General features: G+C 36.7%; 1 protein-coding gene across 1 annotated transcript in view; it reads left to right on the forward strand.

Annotated features, from left to right (window-relative positions):
- Nucleotides 1-15,605, forward strand: part of COL9A1 (collagen type IX alpha 1 chain) — a 62,134-nt gene that overhangs the window by 26,450 nt on the left and 20,079 nt on the right. Inside the window, exons 15-28 of the mRNA XM_058802408.1 lie at nt 666-719; nt 2,286-2,318; nt 2,413-2,469; nt 3,186-3,239; nt 4,423-4,476; nt 6,640-6,693; nt 8,060-8,113; nt 8,784-8,837; nt 9,020-9,073; nt 9,181-9,234; nt 9,447-9,500; nt 10,598-10,642; nt 11,458-11,511; nt 11,607-11,660. Of these exons, the coding sequence (XP_058658391.1) occupies nt 666-719; nt 2,286-2,318; nt 2,413-2,469; nt 3,186-3,239; nt 4,423-4,476; nt 6,640-6,693; nt 8,060-8,113; nt 8,784-8,837; nt 9,020-9,073; nt 9,181-9,234; nt 9,447-9,500; nt 10,598-10,642; nt 11,458-11,511; nt 11,607-11,660 (729 nt within the window). The remainder of the gene's footprint in view (nt 1-665; nt 720-2,285; nt 2,319-2,412; nt 2,470-3,185; nt 3,240-4,422; nt 4,477-6,639; nt 6,694-8,059; nt 8,114-8,783; nt 8,838-9,019; nt 9,074-9,180; nt 9,235-9,446; nt 9,501-10,597; nt 10,643-11,457; nt 11,512-11,606; nt 11,661-15,605) is intronic.

The raw sequence follows: 15,605 nt of genomic DNA on the forward strand, positions 1-15,605 counted from the left end.
AATTATGCATTGCATGGAAAGGAATGGCTCCATAGTTCTCATGTTTTGAGATTTAATACCTTTTCTATATTAATCTTGTTTATTGCATTTATGACTTAGTGAAATGTAAAATTAATATTGAAATGACAATATTAAGTTAAAATATGTTCTCTGCCCAATTATTAGATCTATTTTAATTAAAAACCTTCAAAAAATAATTTGCAGAGGTTCCACATTCGCTTTACTTATAAGAGCACTCAGCATCAAAATTTCACAAACGGGAAAAAATTCTAACTTGGTTAATTCCTCTTGTGCTCTGAAAAAGTGGATTTTCTCCTCTCTCTCCTTTTGCCAGTTACTATAATTCTTTTTATTTATAACTTAATAGCAGTTATAGAGGAGGAGTGCATAGATAGTCCTGTGGTCAGATGTTTCAGTTTTCTAAAGCAGGTGAAAATGTTTTACTTTTCTTGTGACTCCTGTTTCACAACATGGCTGCCGTTCTGCTGGAAAAAATAGTTTTTCCATTCTGTTCTGGGATTTGTGTTGAGCTGATGTTTTAACTGCCTACCCAGTCTGTCCTTCTGTAGCTACCTAATTTCTCACTGTTGTTGTGCGCTCTGATTTTGTGACTGCTGTTTGTTATTATTACTGTCAATCAACTAAAATATTTTACCCTTTTTAAGGGAGATCCAGGAAAAAGAGGGCCACCAGGACTACCAGGACCTCCAGGTCCTCCTGTAAGTGAATATGATTAATATGTGCTTACATCTGAATTTTGTGTTGTTGCTGCTTGAACAAATCTTCTCCCCAAGTTCTACAGCTTAATACTGATTTTAGGATATCAGAAAGATTTTGATCTTCTACTTAGAAAGCAAGTTTCCACTTTTTATTGTAAAAAAAAGGCAGTTTGAAATGCAAATTTTGTAGCTTCTGTCAGGATGCCTTCCTATTTCTGTAAACTGCAAATTCACGGGTTTTAAATTCCCCTGTGAATCATAATACTGTAAATGTAGTCTTTGTTGGGCCTCACTGGTATTACCTCAGCAGAGGCAGGCTTTTCTCTGTTAGGAGAAGAAAAAAATATTTGGCTCATGAGACAGAAATACACGCTTGCAGGTGGGTTGAGTTCTAATGTCTTTCTTGCAATCGGATCTGCTTGCAGGGAATAAAAGAAAACTTTATAGCGGTGCTTTGCCTCTCCAGAGGAACAGCTATCTGTTTTTAACCTCTGGGGAGGAGGGATGTGTGTTATGCCTCTATCTTGTGGCAATTTACCTGCCCAGGGAAATAAAATTGAGAGTTTGGCAGACACATCTCAGTCTGGGGGCTGGGAAATGCAAACCACTGGGAAAGGTGTTGTGCTGATGTCTTCCTCTGCTGGGAACCTTCTCTCCCCACTTTTGGGACAGATCCTAAATACATATGCTTTATTTATGCTATGTTTCTTGTTTTAATGCCAGTTGCCAGAGAATTGAAGGCAGCATTTCAAAAAACGTGAATGGTAAATTGGAGAAGAGTAGTCAGTGGTGTATAGTGCTTCTAGTCCTTTAAGTTTTGTCTGGTTTAGGTTTCTGGAGTGCCACAGTCCCACTCCAGTTGATAACATTGCCACCCAAATACTCTTGGCTTTTCAAAAATCCTTGTGCATACAAGACCATTCTTTAGGAGCTTATTCCTTAAACTCTCCTGTGCTTTTCTCTGAAACAGTGTGCTCGCTCCCACAGTGCTTCAGAGAATCCAGCAGCTGCTGTGAAATAATCTTTCTCCCTGTTGTGCCTCATAAACCTCCTGTTAGCTTCCATCAAGTATTTGATTTAATATGAGAAAAGGCCTTCCCCCCACTGAGTCAACCTCATTGTACACTGACATCTAGTTTATTGCAACTGTCATCTACCAATACTTTTGGGAAAATTGTTTTCCCTGTAAAAATAATTTTCTCTGTAAAGACCTGAATCTTTTGGTGAATGGCACAAAGTTATTCTTATTGTAGAAATTGCCTTGGTTTCTCTAGGAAACTAATGGGGTTTGGATATATTTGTTCTATATTTAACTGAAGGTATATTTGATGTGGTTTAAAAAGCAAGAGAGATATTTTGGGTTTTTTTGAAAAGCTGTTCTAAGATAAAGGATGGGACCTGCAGTCCTATAATAAGGTTAAGGTGCTTTCCATGTGAGAGATGCTTTGGTTGATTGTATTTCTGATTCCATTTTGGATAGTAGTTTTGTCTAATCACTGTGTTGCCTAATGACTCATGTCTTATTATTTCTGTATTGCTGACTTTGATAAATTTAATTTAATTTAGGGAACGATTGGCCTGCAAGATGGTGACCTGTTGGTAAGATAATTGTCCATGTTTTTATTTCTTTTTAAGTAATCTCAGACAGTCTTATTTCAGCTATATGGTAATAACTATGTGAATGCTTTTCCAGTGTCCCAGTGCTTGTCCTCCTGGCCGTCCAGGACATGCTGGCTTAATGGGTATGAAGGTAAGAGAGCTTGTTTGTTCCAGCATTCCTTCCAGAGGTGCTGTCTCAAGGTACTAGGGAGGGTAATTACTGACTTGAAAAAGGACATTTCCCTGTTAATTTCAAAAAAGATTGCATCACTGTGGTTGCTTATGGTTATTCAGCTCTTGACTGCCAAAACAACATCATCTTGTTGAAATCTCTTGCTACTCCTCTAACCTTCACTGTAAAATTTATGCGTGGTCCTGAGAGGATTAAAGTGTGAGAAGGATTGCTTCATTCACTTCCTGGATAATTTGTGGTCTGACTCCAGAAACTCTAAATACTTCCCCAAATCCTTGATCTTTTTGACTTCTTTTTCTCTTCCTGGGAGACCTGTAACATACTGAATTGAAATTAGCATGTTTTGAGTCTCATTTTAGCTAAGATTTTTTTAAAAGATATTCTTTGCTAGTTTCCAGAAATACTGTTGGACTCAGGAAATTTTTGTGGGATAACATAAGAAGTAATACTAACCTGCCAAGAAATGCAGCCTTGTTAGATCCAGAAGCAGAGATTTTGAGCATGGTACTTGATAAGTAGTGTTTCCTAGACAGGTGAGGAAGGAGGAGTGAATGGGGCTTGAGAGGGAACAGCAAGACAGCTCTCAGCAGTCTATGTCTGCTTGGGAAATCTGTATTTTAATTTTGAATAGTCTCTATTTATTAATTTATTTTCATTTTTTGTGTTTATTTTAGGGGCAAAAAGGTTCAAAAGGAGAGTCTGGTGAACCAGGAAAACAAGGTTATAAGGTAAAATAAAAAAAGAGGAAAAAAATGCGGTTGTTTTTAGCAAATTTATAGTAATTTAGCCTCATTTTCAAAAACAGTATTATATTCTGTTAGAAGTATTAATTGTTCTAACAGAATGCATGAAGTGATACTACAGAGTAACCAAAGGCACTTCTCTATTCTTTATTCACCTGTACAATCTATTTATTATGATGCACAAGTCATACTTCTCTTGCTTTTGATTTTGATTGTTCAGTTTAATTATTGTAGAACTCATAAAGAAAATTAAAGCTAAGTTTATTAATTGAAAAACTTTCAAACATATAAATGCAGGATAATTCCCTTTATTTACCAAGTTAGCTGCAGCACAGATATTAAGAGTACTTAAATGAATAAGATGGAAAAATACATTTGAGAGGGAAAGGACATAGTGTAAGTTCATAAAGAGAGGCCAAATCTGCTTCATCTTGAAAACTGAAATGTTAACTCTCTCCAGGTGTTTCATTTGAATGAAACTTTTTATTAAACCTCTTTAATATTGAAATATTTACAAGAAATTTTCAGATTTGCCCTGCCTCTGTCCATGCTTCAATGTTGCAGGGAAAACCATTAGAGAAAACTTTTTGCACTTTTAGTCTGGAAAAACAAGAATTCGTAGAATCCTAGAATATTAAGAGGTTGGAATAGACCTTAAAGATCATCTTGTTCCAACCCCTCTGCCATGTGCAGGGACACCTCTCACTAGTGCAAGTTTCTCAAGGCCTTACCCAGCCTGGCCTTGAGCACTGCCAGGGCTGGGCCATCCACAACCCCCTGGGCAACTGTCCCAGTGTCTCACTACCCTCACAGTAAAGAATTAAATTTCCCCTCTTGCAGTTTGTACCCTTTACTTCTTGTCCCGTTACTGCAGTTCCTGACAAAATCCTAAAGGCATTAATGCCAAGAAAAATGGAATGACAGATTAAGGGTAAAATATCATTATTCTTTGTACTGAGGTTTCTTTAAAATCACCCTTTGACTCATAATTAAATGGAATGTGAACCTGAATGAGTGTCTTTCTGAGGAAGTGGTATGACTTCATTTGGATTTCTTTCAAGTGGGACATGGTGACAGGAAACATTAAGTAGGACATACACCTCGTACCATGACAGAGCAATATGCATGGTATGGATTGGCTACAGATTCATTCCTTTTGTTTTCCCAGGGTGAAGAAGGGGACCAAGGACCCAGTGGTGAAGTGGGAGCTCAAGGCCCTCCAGTAAAGTATTTCCTTTTAAAATCTTACTAATTTTCTTCCTAATGACATATATTTTTTTCTTATTATTGTCAGAAAAAAAAATATTACAAAACTTCCATACACTTTTCTCTTTATTCTGCATTATTGTCTATGGATCAAAGTAGAATTATTTATGTCACTCCAAATCTACATTATTGCTTGGCACAAAGCTCCATATAGTTCTATGGAAAGGCTATCTTTAAAAACTATTTCATGTCCTCAATTTTGTGTTCTGCTTAGATTGTGAAAATAGTTGCATTTTTTCATCTTCTTTTTCACAATTTGGACGACTCTGACTTCATTGTGTTTGAAACACAATCAGCTCTGAAATTCAGACTTAGCTAAGATTTGAGGATGAAGTTGTGACCACTGAAGAACAGGGTTTTTTTCTCCCTGATGTTTTTTGCCTTTTGCACAGGAAGTATCCTTCAATCATATCTAGTTATTTTATTGTCCTGACTAACTGTGCTTCATTATGACACATAGGCTCTTCAGCTTGTTCCCTATGAGGAGCTCTTAGGGTTACTGTGACTGGAAAGGACAAGGGAACAGAATAAAGGGATCATTCTAAAGAGGAGAAACAGGCATAACACCTTTAATTTCTATGGTTTATTTTCTGATGGGATCTCATGCTTTTTTCTTAGGTGTTAAAGTATTTATTTAATGCCATTGCTGTCCTGATTTGATGCTATACAGGAACTTACCTTAATGCACATGACATCTAAATGCTAAATTACAAAATTCTCTATGAACATAAACATATGACAACATAAACCTCTGGATTATCACTAGAAAAAGGTAAAGAACAGGCTAAATAAAGCAAAGGGTCCATTCCTTCTGATGATTGATCCTGAAAAGGTATCCCTGGGGCCCTGATGCAGACAAAGTGCTTGGGTAAGAGGCAGCTTCTGCTGTCTGAAAGGACTGTGGGGACCAATTCATTTTACTAATTTTTATTAAAATTTATGATTCATAATATGCAGAAAGTGATATCAGATAGATAATCCATGTGAAAAAGGACAGAGAATGCTTTAGAGGCACAGATGGAGAGTCTGTAGACTCTGCTGTATCTCCTTATATGCTCCTTACATAAATGAATGAAAGGGGTTGAGTATCCAGTCTCCACCTGCAATCCAACCAGTGTATTCTACTGACATGGTCTGCATAACTCACCCCTGGGAGAGTTGTTGTTTTTGATAGAAAGTATTGGATACCACAGTGTGCTTACTTCCATCTGTGATCTGAGGAGCAGGAGTAAGCTACGTTCATCTCCCTTGCGGGGCTGCTGTAGTTGCATTACCATGATTTTTCCCACCTTTTGGGCTGACAAGGCTTCAAGTGATCTGTGCAAGATTCCAGCCAGTTTTGTGAGGAGCAAGTAGAGGCTGCCAACGTAGAACCTGCTCAAGGACTGGGTTTGCCCAAGCTGTGGGGAATGGCCTGTAGCTGTTTCAGTAATGCAGCTGCAGGACAAGCATGTTATGCCTAGGGGTTTGGTCTCTGCAGGAAGGAGACATCTCAGGCAGTGTCAGTCTCTTGGGAAGAGGAAGATAGTGAAGCCAAAACAAGACTTTTTGAAGGAAAGGGATAGAGAGAAAGTGATGACAGCTGTGATGATAGTTATGATACATCCTGCTGCATTAGGATGTCTACTCAATTTAGCCTCTTAGTGAACATATAAACTTAGCACTTGTACTCTGAAAAGCCTTGCTCTTTTTTTATCTGCCCCCGGGGCTCTGTAAAATCTCCTTCATCTGTCCAATCCCCCACTTAGGACAACTTAGCACTTTTGCAAATTTGGCCATGTTCCTTTCACACAAGCTGCAGGTGAGAATGCTTCAACTCTGAGGTAACCAAGAAGAAAAATTAGTGGGTTTTTTCCGTCCTTGTGGTGTATTTGTAGTTTTATAATACAGCCTGATAGTTCTGTTACTCTTTTTAAAATTCAAAATTAGTAAAATATCAAATTACTATATAAGTTAAGAATTCTAATACAGCAGTAGTTACAGTTCTCCTTTAATACTAAGAAAATAGTTAAAATCATTGTAAAGAAAGAGTGTAGAACTCTTGAGTCTTCTGTCTGAAAACTAGGACAGTTCTGATGAGAAGAATTAAGCATAATTTGAATATACTTTTCTATTTCAGGGCATTCTAGGTATCAGAGGTATAACTGGTATAATGGGACCTAAAGGTACCAAAGTGAGTATTAACTTTTCTTTCTATAAAATTGCCTATATTTAAAAAAAATGTACACCTCTGAGTGTTTTAAAAGCTTATTTAAGCTTCTTTATTTCGCCTGTATTTTCTTTCTCCTGCCAGCTATATTTCCATAGCTACTGCACTTCTTGTTAAAAAGAAAGGTAGCTCAGTCTTTCTGATTGATGAAAGACATGTAGTCTTTACTCCTTGCCCCCACTGCTTGCATTTATGGTAGTTTTGCACATATGCAAGTCTGTAGTTAGCAAGATAGCAAGTTATAACAATTATAAACCATCACACATTTTAATTAAAGCTAAAATTTATTAAGTAGTCCCCCTGTGATTTGTATCTTCCTAAAGCCCTTTACTTCCATCATCATCTGAGTTTTTGTCAGGACTTTTTATTGAGAGTTTGTTATTTTTCCCATTCTTTCTTTGACATCCCTGTGTCTTAAATTGCTGCCAGTGGGATTAATATTTATTGGGTTCTTACTTTGCTGGACAATTTTCCTTTTGTTTGTCTAAGTGTTTCTGTCTGTTACTTCAAACCTGGGTGCTACATTTCTATTCTCATGATCTTGTTAAAGCTATATAATAAAAATTTCTGGAAGGAGTAGAACACCGCAATCCTGCCATTGTCTCCTTCTCCAGAAGTCAAATCATGTAAATCTTGTGATCATCTGTCCTTAGAGGCAACATCAAATTTCTCCTGATTATGAATCTTCTCATGATTGATCCTTCCTAACATCTTTGATGTGTTGGCTAAGCTATTACTATCTTGTACTTCACTCTTCTGGCCTTTGTGTGTTCTAATTCTTTGCAGTTATTTGCCTATATTTTCTGTAATGTTTTGTCTACTTTAAACATTTACTATATCTGTACGACTAATGAGTTCCATGTTCTCTCTAAATCTTTTTTAAAACATTTTTTCTCTCCATTTACCTTTATTTACAGGGTATTGATTGCATTGTTTCCTTGAAACATATGCAATAAAAATAGCAGCAGTGCACTTGATGATTTCCCTGCATATTTTGGTGTTATTCTATTATGTGGTGAAGGATCTGGTATATTTAAAGAAGACACAGAGATTTTTTGAAGTAGCATGTAAAGGTCTACCTCCTTCCTAGATTTTAGAGAATTATCTGAATGTTGTTTTTTGACTGATATTTTTTAATATTTAAATATATTTGATTTCATATCTCCATTGAAAAAAAAGAAAAAAATGGATTTTTTTTAAAATTGGAGACACAAAGCCCTCTCATCTGTAGAGGCTTTGTAGCTCCTAGCAAAGCAGGAGGACATATAAGTTGTTAGCGCTCCAGCAGCTCACTTTAATATCTGTCTTGTGTTATCTATTTGTTTGGTAGGGAGCTCGTGGTCTTGATGGTGATCCTGGTCCCCAAGGTCTTCCTGGTGCACCTGTAAGTAGAGTGTGGTGTTCTCCCAGCACTTCCCAGTTAGTGCAGCTTTGCAGCTGTGAATCAAAGAAGCCTCTGATTAATCCAATTCTGTTGATTCCCCACAGGTGAATAAATGATATTACAGTGATATCAAGTCAGTAATGTCTTAATGTTCCCAAAGAATTTGAGGTAGATGAACCCATTTTAACTTCTTAGTATGTTATGGTTTCCTCTTCCTGCTGTGCATTAGGGTGGCTTGGAATTTTTCAGGTATCAAACCAGAACAAAACTCATACAGGGTGATTTGGGCAATTTTTTGTTGGAGGTTTTTAGCGTGTTTGTGTTTTATTTGTTTGGGGTACTTGGTTGGTTAGTTGATTTTTTTTCTTAAATTCTTCCTTGCTCTCTGCTTCCATAGCTAGAATCTGTGCTTGTAACCCTGTGTTAAAAAGTGCAACATAGTTTGCTTTGACACTCCTGAATGCTCAGGTGATGATGGCTTGAGCTGTGTTTTTTAAAATATATCTGTCAACTGCAGTTTTGAAAAACAGCATTTTTAAATATAGTGTGACTTTGAGTTGTCTACTTTCACCAAATGTGAATTATATTTATTGGTTTTCTGAGAGTTTTAGTTAAAAAATACAAGGAAGTTTATTCTGATTTTATTTCTATTTTTTTTTTTTTTCTGTAGGGAGATCAAGGACAGAGAGGTCCACTAGGAGAGGCAGGTCCGAAGGGAGAAAGGGTGAGCACAGACAAATTTTGACTCTTGCTGACTTGCAAACATTAATTACTTAATAGCATATAAACATTGCATAACTGATACTCTCCAAATAATGTGTATCTGAATGAGTAGATATTGACATTCTTTTCAGCTGCCCTTTCATTGTCTTCAGCTTAATTTTTAAATATTGTTATTATTCTTAGGGTCCTCAAGGTACAAGAGGAATAAATGGCCTCCCTGGGCCTAAAGGAGAGCCTGTATGTATATTTAATTTATTTATTTGCTTCATTCAATGCTACTTTGCATGTTAGGACTTAGGCAAAACCTTTTCAATATTACAATAATTTTTTTTTCTTTTTTCCAGGGTTTACCAGGAGTTGATGGCCGTGAAGGGATCCCTGGCATGCCTGGAGCTAAAGTAAGACACAATTGACATGTTTATGAGCTTTGGTAGTGCCCTAGATTTGTTCATTAATTTGTGGCTGCTGCTCATGGATTTATGCACATTATTAGGGTAATTGAATTAACATTTCTGTACTACAGATCCAAAAGTATGTCAATTCTGTGTTCCAGAAATAAAATTTTCGTCATGTTTCATTTGCATAAATTACAACTTAAAATGTTTTACAGGGTGAACCAGGAAAACCTGGAGCTCCAGGTGATGCAGGGCTCCAGGGATTGCCAGTAAGTATTGAGTATTTTACCTTTGAAAGGTAGGCTCAGTTCAAATCATAGAAAGGCTGTGCATTGGTTGATTTGATTCTGATGTTGGAGTAATTCTAGTGAAAATCTAAGCAGAAGGCTCAGGGGACAGTGTGTGTAATGCAAGGGGAAATTCTGCTGTGTGTATGCAAAACCTTTGCACAACAGTCTAAATCTCCTTAGGATGCCATTGTGGGGAGCTTGGCCTCGCAATACACTTGTGGTCAGGATGTGACTCTTCTTGTGTTTCTCCTACCTGAGACCCCCTGGATCCTATGGTGTGACCCCATAATTAGGGCTGGTCTCTTAATATTGGCTGGGGCCCAGCTATTCCCAAACTGGGCAGGAAAAGCTGAGCTGCAAGTCTGACATACCTTCCATGAACAATCATCCTTTGATATTCTGCTGGCTCAGAACATCTGGAATGCATCACACTCGTGCTTCTTTCTGTGGGTGGCTTGGAGGTCTCCAGTGAATTCCCTGTGGGGAACTTACAGGGAATCACTGGTGCTTTATGGCTCTTGCAGAAGGTAATCCTCATGCAGTAACTAAGTCTGAAAACTGTACCAGTTGTCAAAAGCTAAATAGAAACCTCTTTAAAACACTTTGCTATAGGAGTAATTCCTGTGAGGAATAGTGATGGAGATATTTTAAGACAGAACTGGACATAAATTTGTAATAATAAGTGAAATCCTAAGCCTGGAAGACAATTTAGTAAAAGCATACTTGCTATGAGCTGTTGCAGAGCAGTGAGGAGTGAATGAAAAATGTCCAAAGGTATCTGTAAAACTCTGCATCTCCAGTCTCAGCACACTGGGACAAGCATGTATTTCTAGTCTAAGACAGAAAAAGTCACACCTCCTTGCCTATCCATGCTACTTTTGCAATTTATGAAGAAAGAATAATACTTTTTATCTGTTACTTTGTAAACAGAAAGAATACAAGCTTGGTCCCTTATTGAATAAGTGTTTTAATATCAAATAAAAGGATTAGAAATACTCAAGCATGAGAATTTTTTTAAAAAAATACCATTTCCAATCACATTAACAACAAATAAATGTAAATCTTTTTTCTTTCAGGGTTTCCCAGGCTCTCCAGGTATGAAAGGCATTCCTGGCCCAAAGGTAAAACATCTTGGGTATTGTCTTTCTTATCTAAAGCACAAATAAAGTGCTAAAGTATCTAAAGTTCTAAAATATTCAATGAAATTGTACTAACCTTCTCGTGTTAAGAGACAAACCTTAGGCTGAAGGAATTAAATACAGTTTTTATTCAATTTTTGCCTGTACATTTTCATGATTCTTGTGCTACATTATGTGGTTTTCATTATTCTAGGCATTAAGTAATACCCTAAGAAGGCCATTTCCTTTTAAATTTGTGGAGATTGTTGCTAGAGAAAGATTTTCATGTGCCTACCTCACTTCATCTTGAAATGAACCAGCTTGTAATAAGATGGCTCATTCATAGCCACCCTAAGCTGATTCAGTCACGGGGGTTGTTATCTCTATTTAGGTAGCACCAACTTGCAGCATCAATTCCAATGTAGTTTAAAAAATTGTTGTAGGATTGAGACGGAGGAATGTTTCAGACAATGATGCTTGAGTTTAGCTGTAAGTGATTGAAAAAGAAAACTAGACTGAGACATGATTTTTGTCTGAAATTACATGGAGTGATATTGCCTTCTGTGATTTGAAAGCAGCAATCAAATCTATTTGGGATTTGTCAGCACATAAACAGCAAAGGAACTGAAATTTGTCTTTTGAAAAATTAGGAAGTTTTGGTCAAAGTTAAAAGAACACTAAAAATAAGGCAGAAGTTATAACATTAACACAGGCTGATTGTGTTTAGACCTTACGGCTTTGCTTATTTTAATTTTTGATTTCAAAATAGAAATGCAAACCATTGGCTCTGCTAATATTTTTCATCTTCTGCCCAACAGGGTAATAAAGGTCCTCCTGGGGTGCCAGGGTTAATGGGAAATCCAGGTAAACAGGTAAAGCCATTAATCTTATACAAAAGATCTAGAAAAATGTGTAAAAAAAATCACTTTTCCAGTTTGTTGCATTTCAAATTTGTTCCCCAAAACAGGGTCAGCAGGGCCCAGAGGGAGAAGCAGGTCCAACAGGACCCCGGGGACCACTGGTAAGTATGGAAAAAATTTCTAATTGAGCATGTATAAAATTGCAATGTCTCAAGATAGGCTTGCTGAAGCTATAGCCACAAGGTAAAATTATTATTTATCTGATGTTCTAATTTTGAGGTAAATACCAGTTCTTTACCTTCCTTACCAAGGGAATGTGCATTGCCACACAGAGAAATACAGTCCTATATATATCCAGTAATGTCCTGTGGTTGTTTTTGGTTTTGGTAACAAGTTAAAATTTTAACCTTAGTTTATATTCTTCTTGTCTTTATATTTAAATGTTCTGAGTAAAAGCCAAAAGAGAGGGAATAAGTGTGTTTTGTGACACACTTATTAAAAGTTGGAAAAAAACTCCTGTTCTTCCACTGCAACAGTCTGGTTGGCATTATTAACATTGATATAGTGGTGTGAAGAATAACATTTATCTTTCATTGGAAACACTGCTGTTGTAATTTCTTTCCCTGGAGATTTTCCTTGACACTAGAAAGATTTGGAAGACTGGAGAAATTGCTGCTGGGCAGGTAGCTTGCTGCAGGAAATAAATCTGCTAAGAAAAATGAACTGATGGTATTTGTTAAGGCTCGGTTTTGAGGACAAAGAACAACTGGATACTGGAGAGTGTTGGGTACTGCTTTCTGATTCTCTCTAGAGGGGACCTGACATAGTTTGAAGCTGCATAAGGCTGATCTAATTTCCCTTTGCTGTTAATCCTTCTGAGTGGAGAGGGATGAGAGGATCAGTGATTTGAAGGAAATTTTCATGCACAAATATTCACTCTGATGACATTAACCAGGCTTCAGGCTCTGTAAGCAATTGCCTTTCCAGGCTTCCCTCTTGCCCCTGATACCCAGGGGATGATTTCCTGGAATTTCCTGAGCTTCTGCTATAATACAATGGCACAAGTTTTGCTCATGCAGTTGTAGAATTATTCTCATTCAAGGTTTAGTGAGGTACTGTCTGTGATATATTTGTAAGGGTCAGGAATATCTTTTCTGAACTAGCTCCTAAACATGCACCAGCAGTCACCCAAGTAACAGATTCCATTCTCTTCTGCTTCTTTTTTTTTTTTTTTTCCCTGTGGTTTATGCTCTCAGGTGCTATATGTATTAATGAGATCACATTTATTTTGGACAGTTTTTGCATTGCTGATGTGTCCACAGCTGCCTAAGGATGATACAGAAAGGGGATTATAAGGGCATTTACTAGGATGGAATACACCTTCAGCCTACCAAACACTCAACTTGCAAAATGTTTTTGTTTTTGTCTTAATTTTTATTCTTTATATTTAAAAGTGTTGGGTACACTTGAAAAGGTTTTCAACTCTGTTCTTAGGCTGATACTGTACACTTGTGACAGGAACAAGAATTATAATTGAATCAGACTAAAGTAATTGCCCACTCTGATAATGCACTGTAATCTGCTGAACTATTCTTTTAATCCTTTCAATGTGAACATGAATTTACAAAACCAGCAGTCCATAGAACAGGGGTTGACACACAAGGTTAATTATTAGTAACCCTGTAGATGAACAAAAATTCTTAAAGCACATTAAATACAGTGATTTTTCTTTTTATCACTCTAGAGACCAACAAGATATCTGGATTCCTTGCCTTTATTTTCCCTGTGTTTACAAAGTGCACTCATTTTGGAAAACATGTAAAAATTAGAACTAAAGCATAGAAAGAAAACTTTTGGTCAATACAACTTGGAGAAAGGAAGTAAATTATTGATGATGAAGTAAGCTTGTATGTGTTCCATCAAATAGTAAGCTGCTTCTCATCTGTAGTTCTTAAAGCTATGAAGTCTTGGATAATAACTAATGTTGACTCTCATCAGAGGCAGCTTTAGACTACAGGCAGCATATGACTGGAGTAACTCTCTAATTTAATTTTAGTTTTTTTAGGAACACTTTACCTACACACAAAGGGTTTTTTTGTTTAGGAAGGACATAGTGTTGAACTACTGAACTTCAGAGAGCTTTGGTCTAATCTGAGTCAATATTTATTTCCAGGGCAGAATAAAGAAGGTTTTCTCTTTCTTCTGCAGCATGTACATGTAGCAGATACATTTGAACTTCAGCTTTTAAGATTCTGCCCTTCTATTTTTAGGGAAAAAAAAAATAAATCTGCTGGTTAAATAATTCTACGTGGCATGATTTTCAAACTTCTAAAACTAGACAATTTGGCAATAAGTTGAGAAAAAGCAATTATAATTCAATTGTAATTGTTCTAAAGAGAATTTTTCATATATAATTTTTTTTTTCATTGCTTTCCTAATTTGAATTTTTTTCACAGTTTTAACACTTGCTTGTTTTAGACCAAAGTTGCACAACCAAATGCTTTCAAAGCCTGAGGAATTTATGGTTACCCTTCAGGTATTTTTCTTGGCCTAGTTCTTCTTATTTTGAATTATCCACTTTATAATTATCTGCAGTTCTTTCCTTTGTCCTCTCTCTCCTTTGCTTCATTTTATTTTTGCTATAGAAGACTCAGGTAGAAGTCGGGGAAGGGTTGGGCTTGTTCCTTGGAGAAAGAAAAGACCTTGATATTTTGCAGGATATGGGGAATTGTAGTCCCCTAGTATGTTGGTTGCACAGCAACAGCCACATGAAATCCTTTTCCCTCCCCTATTTCACTTACCCCTGTTCTTTGCATTGCAACTGTGTGAGACATCATGGCTGGCAGCTCCAGAAGGGCCAGAACTCCAGAGAAAAAGACGCCGGGGCAAGATCTGTGGGAGCATAACAAAGCTGACTCTGCTAAAATGGCCAGCAGACTGGTATTTGCATTAGGGGAAACCTACATGCCCACCTTTGTGTTATATTTAAAAATCATGGGGCTTTTCAGCTTTTTCTACTCACAAAAGACATTTTTTGAGAGAAATTTTTTACTTCAACTAGTTTTTTGAAAGGTTACACAGGAGAGCTCTATCATAAGTGTTTTTTGAAAGGTTACACAAGGGAGCATTGTCATCAGTGGCTCTGTGGGACAAATAATACTTTTGTACTGTTTGCCAAATAACTTGCCAAATAACCTGTCATAAACCATGTTATTTCAGTGTATTGTATTTTTAAACAGCTGTTGGAATGTAGATGGAAGATATTGTTACTAAACAGAAGATTCAAAATTTGGCCTTCTATGACTCTGTAAACTTTCACAGTTTCACAGGGCAGATACTAAATATTTGAAATACTAAATACTTGAATACAAGATTACTAGCTCTAGTTAAAAACTCATGGCAAACTCATGCATTAGGAGGCTTTTCCCTCACCTCTCCTCTATGTCTCCTAGAGACATAGATCTCTAGGAGAAACTTGCTTTAAAAAGTATCATTTTAGTCTATTATTGCTTTTCCTTCAAAAAACTTCAACTTGCATTTGAGTGGGTAGGGGAAAAAAACTCCCTTTTGCTATTCATGTGTTCAGTTAACTAGAAAAACAACTGGAGCAACGTGGAAATTTTGCATTTTATTTCTAAATGAAATATATTCTCCTCTCCACTCTTGGTTAACCTTATGTTTGCTTCACATTGTTTTAACCAATCCAAGTAATTACCAAACTCATTTGTGATTTAAACCTTTCTAAGTCAGTCATCATGGCAGGTGGGCCAAGGGAAGGAATTATCAAATGTGGGAGTGTCATTTCTAATCAGTGGAATTTAGTCATGCTCCCTAAGCTGCTTAACCATTTTCTTTCATATTTGTGGAGATTTAGTAATCTAATTTAGTTTCTCCAGAAAATACTGACCCCTGCCTCTGCTTTTTCATCCCTTGCTTTTCTTCAATTATTTAACCTATAAATTGCTAACATTTTGAGAGCCTGTATTGCACCCTGTGGTTTTGCAGAGAGCTTGTAATATTGAAGTAATCACTTAAAGTTCAATACGTGTCTAGCAATCTGAGCAAACTTCATGTATATGCAGGCCAGCATTCATACATGTTGCTTT

Source organism: Ammospiza caudacuta, chromosome 3 (genome assembly GCF_027887145.1).
Source record: "Ammospiza caudacuta isolate bAmmCau1 chromosome 3, bAmmCau1.pri, whole genome shotgun sequence".
NCBI lineage: Eukaryota > Metazoa > Chordata > Aves > Passeriformes > Passerellidae > Ammospiza > Ammospiza caudacuta.